The 12,653-nt window shown below is 53.1% G+C and overlaps 3 protein-coding genes across 3 annotated transcripts; 1 reads left to right on the forward strand and 2 right to left on the reverse strand.

Moving 5' to 3' along the window:
• Positions 1 to 95: 95 nt before the first annotated feature.
• Positions 96 to 7,402, reverse strand: J4E83_009308 (Type I Iterative PKS; the record flags this gene model as incomplete). Its single annotated transcript, XM_049336197.1, has 3 exons — positions 96 to 1,428; positions 1,482 to 6,334; positions 6,386 to 7,402. The coding sequence occupies 3 exons, from the start codon at positions 7,400 to 7,402 to the stop codon at positions 96 to 98; spliced, it is 7,203 nt and encodes a 2,400-aa protein (XP_049184761.1).
• Positions 7,403 to 8,797: 1,395 nt separating this feature from the next.
• On the forward strand, positions 8,798 to 9,812 carry J4E83_009309 (uncharacterized protein; the record flags this gene model as incomplete). Its single annotated transcript, XM_049336198.1, has 3 exons — positions 8,798 to 8,917; positions 8,974 to 9,443; positions 9,497 to 9,812. The coding sequence occupies 3 exons, from the start codon at positions 8,798 to 8,800 to the stop codon at positions 9,810 to 9,812; spliced, it is 906 nt and encodes a 301-aa protein (XP_049184762.1).
• A 643-nt stretch (positions 9,813 to 10,455) lies between these two features.
• On the reverse strand, positions 10,456 to 12,192 carry J4E83_009310 (uncharacterized protein; the record flags this gene model as incomplete). The annotated part of the gene is made up of 1 exon (XM_049336199.1): positions 10,456 to 12,192. One exon carries the CDS (start codon positions 12,190 to 12,192, stop codon positions 10,456 to 10,458), a length of 1,737 nt encoding a protein of 578 aa, XP_049184763.1.
• Positions 12,193 to 12,653: the final 461 nt, after the last annotated feature.

The raw sequence follows: 12,653 nt of genomic DNA on the forward strand, positions 1-12,653 counted from the left end.
CGAAGATACACCTGAGATTCGTTGAATCATAAAGCTCTATTGTCCTCTCTCTCCCAGCACCGCGCTATGACAACCAACCTCCTCCGATATGCCCTCTACTTCGCCACATTGGCTGCCTGAATCTTCGCGACAATCTTCTCCGCCAAACTCAACAAGCTTGGCGCACTGGTGACTTCCAGAGTCGTCAAGTCGGCGCCAAGCTGAACGCGACACCAGTTCCTGAACTCAACAGCTGCGAGCGAGTCCAATCCATATGCCGACAATGGCTTGGCGGGCTCAAGAGGCTCGTCGACGCGCAGCGTCAACATGAATTGCTTGTTCGCAACATCGACAGCCAGCGGCAACGCAACATGCATCTCAGCACCAGTCTTCACAGTCATCAAGAGCGCCTGGATTTCCTTGTTCGCCCCAGACGCCTCAGAGGTGCTGCTTCCGGCCGAGCTGCCGAACAGCAGGGATGAAAAGCGCGCATCGGTCAACAAACGCGACGACGGGGCTTGCGGGACGGCGATGGACGTGATAAGCTGCGCGCAAGAAGAGGGATTGACTGGAGTATCTTCTTGCTGCATGATGCTGAACCGCACGATCTTGTGGAAGAGCGCCTCGTTGATGGGCGTCCACGCTGAAGTATCGAGCGCAGTGATGAGGTTGGAGTGCTCGGCCATGTATCCCACGTCTTCAATGGCGCCGAGGTCGACCGAGTTACCCTTCAGGCCTAGACCTCTTCTGTAGTATGCGAAGCTGTCCAGGAAGACGTTGGCGGCTGCATAGTTGGCTTGTGCAGGCTGTCCGATGAGACCGGAGATGGAGGACAACATCGTGAAGAACTCCAGATTGAGACTCATTTCCAGGGCGACGTTGTGCAGGTTCCAAGTCCCGGCAACTTTCGATGTAATCGCCCCATGGTACTCCTCGTGTGTCATGGTCTCGAAGGGCTTGTCGCGAAGCACCATGGCGCCTTGAACAATTCCTCCGACAGGCATCGTGGCGCTCTTGAATGCGTTGCGAACGTCTTCCACTTTGGCTACGTCGCCGCGTACCAGGTCCACGTGGCAGCCTTCAGCGGCAAGATCTTTCAGCACTGCTTGAGACCTGGAATCGTCGTAGCCACTCCTGCCAATGATGACGACGTTGCGAGCACCGTGTCGAGCCATGTCGACTGCCATCGATCCGCACAGGCCCTTGAGTCCGCCTACGATGAGGTACGATAGATCGCCGCGAAACTGTAGCGTCCGCGGAGCAGGACGCACTGGCACAACGGGATCCGCATCGGCGAGGCCTTTGTTCGAGATGATGATCTTGCCAATGTGATTGGCGCTTCGTAAGAAACGGAGGGCCGAAGGGATGTCATTGTATGGGAAGAGTTCAATAGGGGAGATTGGTTTGACTCCACGCGTCACTATCATGTGCATCATCTTGCGCATGAGTCTGGAGAAGATTAGTCGGCCGTCATCTCAGCGACAGAGAAAGTGAGTACTCACACTGCAATAACCTCATCCGAAACATGCTTATGCGACATGTCGAAGCAGCGATACGATGCGTTCCGGGCGAAGGGCTCCATGGAGAGTGTATTGCGATCAATGTGATCCTTTTTGCCCAACTCCACCATGGTTCCGCCTTCGGCGATGCAGCGCCAAGATGCGTCGAGCAAGTCTCCGGTGAGCGAGTTGAGGACGATGTCGACTCCATATCCATCGGTGCTATCCATAAGCTGGGCCTCGAAGTCGATGGTTCGGGAGTTGTAAATGTGTTCTTCAGGTATCGAAAAGGTATCCTGCAGGAACTGTTTCTTGGCTTCTTGTCCTACCGTGGCGTATACCGTGGCTCCAACCGCCTGGCATATTTGGATGGCTGCTATACCCAAGCCTCCCGTAGCCGAATGGATCAGTACGCGATCTCCATGCTTGAGATTCGCTAGGTCGAACAGACTGTACAGTGCCGTCAAGTACACAGACGGCAGTGTCGCAGCGTCTTCGTACGAGAGCCACTCAGGTATGGCAATCGTACGCTCAGTAGTGGCGATGATACGATTCGCGAATGTGCCCTTCTCAAACACCAGCACGCGCTGACCAACATGGAAGGGTGTGTTGAGCTTCGCACCAACACGCCGAATCACTCCTGCGCCCTCGAGGCCCAGCAGATGGTTGTTCTCCGGGACAATGCCCATGGTGACGGCGACATCTTTGAAGTTGAGCGCGGAGGCGAAGAGCTCTACTTCGACCTTGTTGTTGGCCAAGGGCAGCTCCTCCGAGTCAACCTCAACGTAGTGGAGCGAATCTATCTGTCCCACGCGCTCGGCGATCAAACGGACCGTTGTTGGAGCTTCGTGAAGTCGCAGATCAACGGGAAGGGCGCCAGACGTCTTCGCCTGCTCGGCTGCATTGATGTCATCATCGCCAAGGATGCGGCTGACGTGAAGAACGCCATCGCGTTCCACGTACTCGCCCTCAAAGCCTTTGATAGACGACGTTTTCTGCACTTCCCTCAGTAGTAGGTCAATGGACGGCACTGCGTGTTCGTTGGTCGCGTCTTCGATATCGAGAGTTGTAAGCTTCATGGACGGGTCTTCGGTGCGAACACTCCTGCACAGGCCGTGAATCATAGCGCCATCAGGGTTCGTGACTTTCCACTGTGCCGACTTGCTGACCCAAAGAATCTTGTTCCTCATCTGCAGGAGTTGCTGGACAGCGACCCATTGCGCAGGCGATAGAGTCGGCAGCTGCGGCGTCTCAAGCTCTGAGATTACTAAGACGGTCGCGTCTTTGCGAAGACGTTCATCGAGATCTTCAAGGCGAACGTGCTTGACGTCCCAACCACGATCTGAAAGGTCTTTCGTAATCGCGTCGCAGACCTGCCCAGGGTCGTTCAAGTGTACAACATCGAGAGGCAAGGTGGTCGGTTCGCTTTGGTCGTAAGATCGGACGGCCAGGTATGCATGGGACAGAGATGCAGAGTCGCCGCAGTCCACCGTATGCACTACCCTGAAGCCACGGGAGTCGAAAAGCTCCGCACTATCGCGCAAAAAGCCATTCGTCGCAGACCCACCAGCCAGGCTCTGGTCCACGTCCGGGTTCCATGGACAACGCTGCTCGAGTACCAGGATGTGTCCGTTGGTCTCGAGAATCTTTTGGATGTTACCCATGATCACTTCGATGGTCTCTTGTGCGCCTGGCGGCAGACGCAGGACAACGAGGTCAGTATCTCGCAGCGACTCGTCGGGCTCTTTCTCAAGAGGCTTGCCCAAGTCCAACAGCTGAAACGAAGTTCTAGGCACTTGTTCATACTTGCTCTGAGCGTCGATAATTGCAGGGGCGTCGTGAGTCAAGAGGGTGTAGCTCTTGAAAGCGTTTTGAACTTTGGAGGCGGAAGACAACCCCTCGAGCCAAACGCTAGCCGATTCTCCGGGAATCAGTGAAGCTTCGACTACCTTTGCATTAGCCTTCTTGTGTGCGATCAGCTCCACGATCTCTCGAACTTGTTGCCAACCCGCGGCTTTGATCGACCCGCAGGCCTGTGGGCTTAGTGTAAGGTCTGGGCCCCAGACCAATCTGCTGTACGAGTGAGCAGCGTATGGATTATCCTGGAAATCGAGCATGTGGTAGTGCAGGCCAGTCAACTTGAAGACGAGGCCGCCCGTGGAGGGATCGTAGACCTTCGCACTGGACGAATGGTTCTTGGCCAGATCTTTGCGACCAGGTCCGGAAAATACAGTCTTCGATACGGAGATCGCGGTTTCGCGCAGATTTGTGTCTGTCTTGACGACGACATCGTCGATGATGGCGGGCACCAGCACCGCGTTGACGCTACTCTTGATGCCGCGCCAGAGCCCCGGGGCGCAGGATTGCATGCAGCCATCGAATGCTGCAGGATGGATAGGATACGCTGACTGCGTAAAATCGGATTCTGGGAAGCTGAAGTCGACTTGAGATCTGCATTGTCTTGATCCGGATGTTGCTTCGACGGACTGAAGTTTCTGAAAGGCCTTGCCGAAGTTGTAGCCCACATCAGACATGGACTTGTACCAAAGAGCTGCTGGGGTTGCATGTTGCAGTGGAGTGATGTCGCTTCCAGACGCGGGCATGTCCGTGTCTTTCTCCATGCGGACCTGGCCTTTGCAGTGGTCCACCCAAGAGCCTGCAACGAGAGACCTTACAACCCAGAAATACCAAGAGTCTTTCAGACTGGCGAAAGGAGCAAGCGTCAGCATGATCTTGGTATCCTTCCCTTCTTCCAGGACGAGGGCCTTGTCGAAAGAAACGTTGCGCAGACGGACTTGATGTTTGTGCTTCAGGACTGCGCCGGTCTGGGATCGCAGGACTGCATCCGTTTGCATCATAGCTTCGATAGCCATGCACATGTAGCCGGCTCCAGGAAAGACGACATCGGGGCCAAGGCGATGGTCCTTCAACCAAGGAAGATCTTCAAGCCTGAGAGATTTCTTCCATGCAGGCGCTTGCCAGGCTGTTCCGAGTACCTTGGATCCCAAGAGGTCGTGATGAGGGAACTTTCGGTCTCTCCATTCCTGACTGGCTTCGTTCTCGTACCAGTAGTCGGTGCTGTGGTTCCAGGAGTAATTGGGCAAGTCAGTTACGACTTTGCACCGCGCAGGAATGCAGTTGACCTTGGTAAAGTCCACGTCGTAGCCAGCGACAAATAGCCGCCCGGCTACGTCGAAGATAGCGTTTTCTGCATCCTTGCCACGCGTCAAGGCAGAGCAGTATTGAACTTTCGAACCGCCACCAGGTAGCGCTTTCTTGACCTGTGCGGTGGGTCCGGCCAATGCGCCAGACGGCCCAACCTCAATAAGAAAGTTCACTGATTCTCCACCAAAGAGCATGTGGTCGAGAGCTTGTTCGAACATTACTGGTTGCACCATGTTGTGCTTCCAGTACGCGATATCCACTGGACGGTTGACCAGGTCACCATCAACAGACGAAAACATCTTCGTCTTGGAGTGAGTACCAGTTGTACGAAATGATTCGGCTTCAAGACATTTGACGTATTCTTCCCCTGCGGCTCCCATGAAGGATGAGTGGTACGCCATGTCGACCTGAAGCATGCGGGCGAAGTGCTGGTCCGCAACTAGCTCCACGCGCAGAGCATCCAGACTGTCAACGGTTCCAGATAGAGTGACACTGTTTGGACTGTTGTAACAGGCGATTGTAACGGCTTTCGATCCCGGATTTGCTAGTCTAGCCTTCGCGATGTAGGGCTGGACATCTTCCGCTCCGATGCCAACAGCCATCATGCCCATCTTGGCGGTTTGCAAGTCCCGGGTCGCCTTCGATGCATAGCCACGATAGTAGGCGGCCTTGATTGCATTGTCTTCCGTCAAGAGTCCAGCTGCATATGCGGCAGCGATCTCTCCTGAAGAATGGCCCACTACGGCTTCAGCATGGATGCCCCAGTTGCGGAAGACAGTGACGATAGCTATCTGGAGGGCTGTGACGAGCGGCTGTGAGAACTCAGGATCACGTAGCTTCTCCGGGCTCCGGGCTTCGGTAAGCTCCTTGAGGAGAGTCCATTCAGGTGCATGTACCAAACTCTGGAGCACCGTGTCGAGTCGCTCGATGACCGCGCGCGCTTCTGGAAAGTTCTGAAGCAGTGCTTTACCCATCTGCGACCATTGGGCGCCTTGTCCGGTGAAGATGAACCCGATTCTTGGAGCATCTGAGTTCTTCTTACCGTAGGCGATGGCGTTGGAGTCCAGTGATAGGTCTTTCGCAACGATGTATCCTCGATGGAAGTGTCGGGACCGTCGCTCTGAGAGCGTATACGCAAGGTCAGGTAGGTCTACTGTTGTCCTCGGATCCAAAAGATGTTTGCGCAAAGAAGCAGTGTAAGCTTTGATCGAGGTTTCGTCGTTTGCAGAGAAGAGCAAAACGTGTGGCCTAGAAACCGCAACGTCATCTGCCAGAAGATCCTCGAAGCCGTCACCGATCGAAAACACAAAGTTCCTGTTCTCTTCGGGCACTTGGTCAATGATGACATGAGCATTCGACCCGCCGTACCCGAAAGAGTTGACGCTCGCACGTCTGGGACCACTTTGGGCAGGCCAGGGTATGGTGTATCGAGTTGCGCGGACTCTTGAGCCCTCAAAGTCGATGTTTGGGTTAGGGTCGATGAAGGTAGGGTTACCTGGAATCTTCCCCTTCTCTACAGACATGATGGCTTTCATGAGTCCTGAGATACCGGCTGCTGGCTCTGAATGACCGACGTTACTCTTGATTGATCCCATTATCAGAGGTGCGTTCTCAGGTCTCGAGGAAGAGAAGACTGATGCAACACCCTTGACTTCTTGTGGGTCACCCGCTTGTGTTCCGGTACCATGCATCTAGATGGCGTTAGCTCAATGCTGTACTGTGAAGAGAAGTAGACAACATACCTCGATGTAGCCGGTGGCTGACAGGTCAGAAATCCCGGCGTTGGCATAAGCCGCCCTCGTGGCCTTCGCCTGAGCCTCAGAACTGGGGCTTGCGATACCGGGAGTTTTCCCATCACTGTTGGTAGAGGTACCACGTATGATCGCTCGGATCGGATCGCCATCTCGCTCCGCATCGCACAGACGCTTCAGCATCACGCAGTTGATAGCTTCACCTTTGATGTAGCCGTCGGCTTTCCTGTCGAAGGTGTGGCAGCGACCTGAGAGCGAGGACGCTCCCTTCATTGGCCCACTGTCCATGTTGTGTTCCGGGTTGAAGTAGAGGTTGGCACCCGCCACAAGAGCACCATCGATCTCGCCACTCGAAAGGTATCGGCATGCCACATCGACACCGACAAGACTTCCCGAGCAGGCTGTGTCAATCGTCATACTTGGTCCATGGATGTTCAAGAAGTGGCTGATGCGGTTGCTGAGAATGGCACGACCAACGCCGATGGTGACAGAGGGAGCTCGATCATCAGGGTCTCTGGCCTGCATATCGGCGTAGTCAACTCCATAAGAGCCGACGAAGCAACCGATTGCTTCGCCATCAAGCTTCTCGAGAGGGATTCCGGCATTCTCGAGACACTCGTAGACGACCTCCAGAAGTTGGCGCTGCTGCGGGTCCATGGCAATAGCATCAAGTTTGCCCGTGCTGAAGAAGGCGGCATCAAATTTCTTTGGATCGATGTTCTCGAGGAACATTCCACCGGGCGATCTCATGGTCTTTGGCTTCTTGGATCCGTCATGATGGGTATCGAGACGAAATCGACTTTGCGGTGGTGTATTGTCTGCGATGCCACCACGCTCGAGGAAGTCCCACAGCGCATGTGGAGAATTGCTGTCCCCAGGAAGACGACATCCCATGCCAACAACAGCGATAGGTTCTTGTGTGTATCTGCGGGGCTTCGGGGCAGCAGAAACTGCTGAAGCTCGTTGGTTGAGGCCGTAGTCCTCATGGCCTGAGTCGTTGATAACCATGTTGAGGCAGGAAGTGATCAAAGGTTTGCAATGGTGAAGACAGAAGAAATCTGGTCTAGTATGGTAAGGAGAGCTGGAAGTGTTAGCACGAAGCTATAGTAATGGATTATGAGTCCCAAGCTCACTCTATTTCTTCTCTATCTCGTCCGAATAGTTTCGTCCTAGTTTCTAGGCTCTCTAAAGTGTAGTATGCGCAGCAGTGCTAGGAAGAATTTAACAACGCAGTCGAAAAGGTGCAAACTTCCTGATAAAGAAAGGGCTTCGCTGGGATCTTGCAAAGTACACTGGGACGATAACGTAGTCACTGCGATTGGTCTACTCGCGCTTGTATCATTGTATCGCTGAGGCCTTTCTGTCTCTACCAGCTTGCACAACACCTCGTTCTTGCGCACCGTAATCTCTGACGTTGCGTATCATGAGCCTGACATTAGACGTTCATGACACCACCAGCTTCAACCGTAGACAGTGTTTGCATTCTTGCGTCTGCAAAGTCAGCCTCGCAGTTGTTGAGGTTGGTGGAAACACGGTAATATGTCACCTGAGAGATAACGCAAAAAATGCGAGCCTCTTGCTACTCTCCTAGGGTCGTTGTGCTACCCTGACTTCGGCAGTCGCTTCTGAATTTGGTTAGATCTGTGGGGTTAGTTCGTGGGGTTGACAAAGCCACCAAGGATCAGCCTCACCAACTGCTCGCGGCTGGCATTGGTGGCTCGGGTTCCGAAACTCCATCCAATCATCTCCTCTCATGATAGGCAGTATCATTCACGCAAGAATTTGGTCACTGGAACCATCGGAACTGCTGACATGCAGTCAGCAAGACGTTACCGAAAGACGTCGGGGTGAACCACGATTAATCTATGAAGCTGATGTGAGATTATGGCTTGTGAACAAAGTGGACATCCGGCATACATCTGCAACGTTTCCTCCAAATCGGTTGCGATTGGTGTGACGGCAAATGGCTGGACGGAGATTATGCGGTCAGCACATGGCGCCATCTTTAGAACCCTGGCATAGTTCGGTATGCAACGATATGTACTCAGTACTCAGCTGAACTTGGCTCTGGTTTTCGATTACTTCGCATATGTTTGTGACCCAGCGTCATGTAGTAGCTTTGCGCAAGGCTCTGACCCTGCGTTCGTGTAGCGTTTGATGCTGACTTCCCCGTAGTGCAAACTTCCGCAATGTCTGACTCGTAGGTATACTCTCTGGGTGATGAATTATGGTTGTGGGTGTCAAATCCATGTTAGCAGTCAGTGGTATACGAAACGCATTCAGTGAGCGTATCTCTCCTTGGAACTTGACATTCTCAACCACAACTTGAGATAAGAAGCATCTTCCGAATCCGTGGCAACGTTGTTGAACTCCTCCAGCATCCTTACATGATCAGACAGCATCATGGCAATCGACATCCAGGAAGTTGAGTTCAAGACCATTGATGGTCTAACTTTGCGTGGCGACCTATACAATGCTGCAGTGTCGTCCGGAAAGGGACCTGCGGTCATTATAACACCGGGTGTATGCTCTTCTCGACGACTCAAAGAAATGATCAGACCAAAAGCTGACGATGACAGTTCAATTGCGTCAAAGAGATGTTTGTACCAGATGTCGCTGAGCAGTTCCAGAAGAACGGCATCACAGCACTGATCTACGACCCGCGAACGCTCGGCCTGAGCGATGGGTTGCCGCGCAACGATATCGATCCAGCGAGACAAGTATCCGACTACTCCGACGCAGTCACTTTCGTCAAGAGTCTTCCAAACGTCGATCCTTCAATGATTGGTATCTGGGGTATGTCGTTCAGCGGTGTCATTGCACTGTCCGCTACAGCTCTGGACCCACGCATTCACTTCTGCATCGCCATCTGCCCGCTCTTGAACCTCGAATACGAAGCATCCAAGTTCCCCAAAGTGCTTGCCAAACTCCAACAAGACCGGGAGTCGCAGCTCACTGGGAACAAACCTTTATATGTCCCAGTGTTGACGGCTGAGGGCAAGAACCCCGCTGGGATGGGGTTGGGAGCAGACAAGGAGGAGTTTGACTAGTAAGTCCAACGAGTCTGATAAGTGACGATGTATAACTGACCGGTGTTTGTAGTATGGTCAACGCCAAAACGCGTGGCGCCCCGCGACACGAGAATCACACGACGTTCCAATCGTACTACAAGATAAAGCTATGGCAACCACAAGGTATCATGAGATACCTGGACCGTACACCTGTGTTGATGGTAGTGCCGGAGCTGGACCAGATCTCGCCCCCCGAGGCGCAGATTGCGCTTCATGCGACGTTCCCGGAGCCGAAGGTGTTGCACATTGCTCCTAGCAAGGGGCACTTGGATGTGTTGAGTGGAGATGACTTCCCCATGCTGTCAGATTTGCAGGCCAATTTCATCAAGAAGATTGTCGCAGCCTAGTCGTGACAAATCGACCCGCATTTGGCTCCCCTTGGATGGGCATAGATAGTTTGACTTTCATATCAACAATATATCAACAATATATCAACCGCCCATTACAACGCTTCTATCACGTCCATCTCTTATCAATCTCGACTATGACTGGTCGCTGAGATCGAGTGCGTGACCAGTGCCCACGCGAGCCGGAACAACTCACGACTACGTACGTAGTTCCTGATACTGTTGACACACACTTAAATTGCCCAGGACTGCTCAGGACCACCACTGAGAGCTGAAAAGAGAGTTTTGAGTACTAAATGTATACTTTATCAACGACGCGAATGATTGTGGACATGACATGGCGTTGGGACGCTTTGGACAATCAAGAACATGATCGTAGGGTTCTTCGCGTGATCTCGCAGCCTGGAAATCACCAACATCTCTTCACTCATGCATGTAGTACCTAGAGCAAATGGCTTCGATGAACATCGTCAAACGTACCGAATGAATTCTAATAAAACCACTCTAATACGACCGCTCTAATATAACCCTTCTAGTATCTAGCACAGCCGTTCTAATACAACCACTCAAGTCAAAGTTTGCCTACTGCAGCACAGTGCAAACCACGGATATAAAGATGACCAAACGACGTACTCATCTATCCTTAATGGGCAACGCAGAGTCGACCATCAGCAGCCACCTCCAACGCATCAGAACCGACAGCAGTGACAGCCCAAAAGACATTCTCCGGATCCAACCGACGCTTAATATCCAACAACCTCGGATAGTTAGTGCCATAAAACTGCGTCTTCCAGTCAATCAGCGGCGAAAAGTTTGCTTCATTCAAATGAGTCCCCGTATCCTCCGGCACGAGATCATCAATGCGCTTTTGCGCAAAGCCGACAAGCTGGTCCTGCAAATGCTGCTTCTCGTTCCAGGAAATCGACGAGTTGAAGTAGCTCTGAATGAGCAATGTATTGACTGTTGTGCGCCAGCTGGGCATCACGGAATTGGGTGCAACGGGCTTGCGAAGCGGCGTGATGGAAACGTCTTGGGCGGTGGAGCCGATAATGATCTGTGTGGTATCGGTGATTTCGCGATACGCAGCGATGATCGCGGCTGGGTCGGCTTGACTAACTTCAAGGGGAATAAGACGGCCTGTCATGAGCTCACCGATGACGTAAGGGCCCCATGGTGCGGGGCCGAAGTATGTTACGAAATGGTCCAGGTAGGTGGGCGTCGAGGTGATGGTGAGGTTGTAGTCGATATTGAGAGAGTCAAGCTTCGTGGTGAACTCTGATAGCAAGTCACGCATCTGGTCTTTGGTGTAGTCGGGTCGTGTGACAGCTTGCAGATAAAATTGCAGCGGCAGGGTAGCGAAGGACGATTGCGCCCCGCCAGCGTTGAGTCCGGGGAGTGCTTCTTGGAAGTAGGTGAATGCTTCCCAGAAGGTGTCGTTGCTCATCTGACTGCGGTCAAAAATGATTGATGCGCCGCCGACGGGTCCGTCAGGGAATGCACGTAGTGTGACCGCGGTGACGACGCCAAAAGTAGATGGACCAGCTCCAGCAAGTGCCCAGTAAAGGTCCTCGTTGTGTTCAGGTGTAGCCTTCACGAACGTACCATTCGCGAGGACTACCTCCCATTCAAGCACATGGTCAGAAGCCATTCCGTAAACGCCAGAGAGAGGCGAGTGGCCACCACCCTGGAGAAAGCCTCCTGCGATGCCAACAGTGGCACAGTCGCCACCGACGACCCGAAGGCCAGCATCGTGAGCACCCTTGTATGCCTCATAGCCTCTGACGCCCGCACCGAGCTTCATAGCTGGACCCTTGTGCCAGGGCTGGCTGTAGTTGTGGATTGGTTGAATGGAGTTAAGATTGTGAGTCCAGATACCCAGAGATCCCTGACCAACCGACTTTCCGTTGAAGTCGTGGCCAGTGTTCTTGATACTGACTCTGATCTTATGCTCATGTGCAAAAACAAGTCCGGCCGAAACATCAGCTGGCTGGCTAACGTTGATTGCATAAACAGCCAGATGGCCCAGCTCGCATGGCGTAGAGCGATCAGTCCAGGGGTCGCAGGTTGAGTTCTGGAACCAATAGCTCATTGGTGTAGTGGGATCGTCTTCATAGGTGACTGGTAGTTGCCAATTCTCGCGCAGATAGTTGCACTTCTCCTCGTCGTAGGTTGGGTCGTGGCAAGCTGCGCCTAGTGGCACGGATGCAATGAGTCTGCCCTCAATCGTCGCGTTGAGTTTGTCCCATTGCGATTTGGCTGGCCAACCAGCATCTCCTGGTAGGACACGGCAGTCGGTATTGTTGGCGTATTGGTCGGCGGAAATGGTGGCAGCCGAAAGCAGCGTTGTAGCAAGTGCTACCAATGCTCGTTGGGGCATCATGACTCTCTTAGGAGAGTGGGGTGAATGAGAAGCTATTCAGAGAGAGTGATGTAAAACGAGGTAGTTCTTCACTCATCCAGCGAAAGAAGCCGAGTTGAAGAGACTGTTCGACGCAGTTGATTTGACTGATCATGGGAGCCTCTTTCGACATTTATATTCGTATGATAAACATCTCTAGCCTCTCTTCAGACTGCCTCGGCAGTTGTTTGAACGTGAAAGTTGCCTCTTCGGAAACCGCTCAGTCGTGGCTTGAAGACCTGCGCCACCAACTGCAGACCTTGCTGAACGCCCGACCCACAGTTAGCTCTGGCCTCGTAAGCTGATTGTATGCCGCGGCGAGGGCAACCCTGAGTATCTGGATCATGGCTTCGGTGACTCAAATCGTGGCTGTCAAATGCTTACCGGTATCGCGGCTGAGGCTCGCTGACACAACAGCTGGGCCGTTGGAACCAGGGCTCATT

Source organism: Alternaria metachromatica (assembly GCF_023757995.1).
Source record: "Alternaria metachromatica strain BMP 0045 chromosome Unknown scaffold_31, whole genome shotgun sequence".
Taxonomy (NCBI): Eukaryota; Fungi; Ascomycota; class Dothideomycetes; order Pleosporales; family Pleosporaceae; genus Alternaria; species Alternaria metachromatica.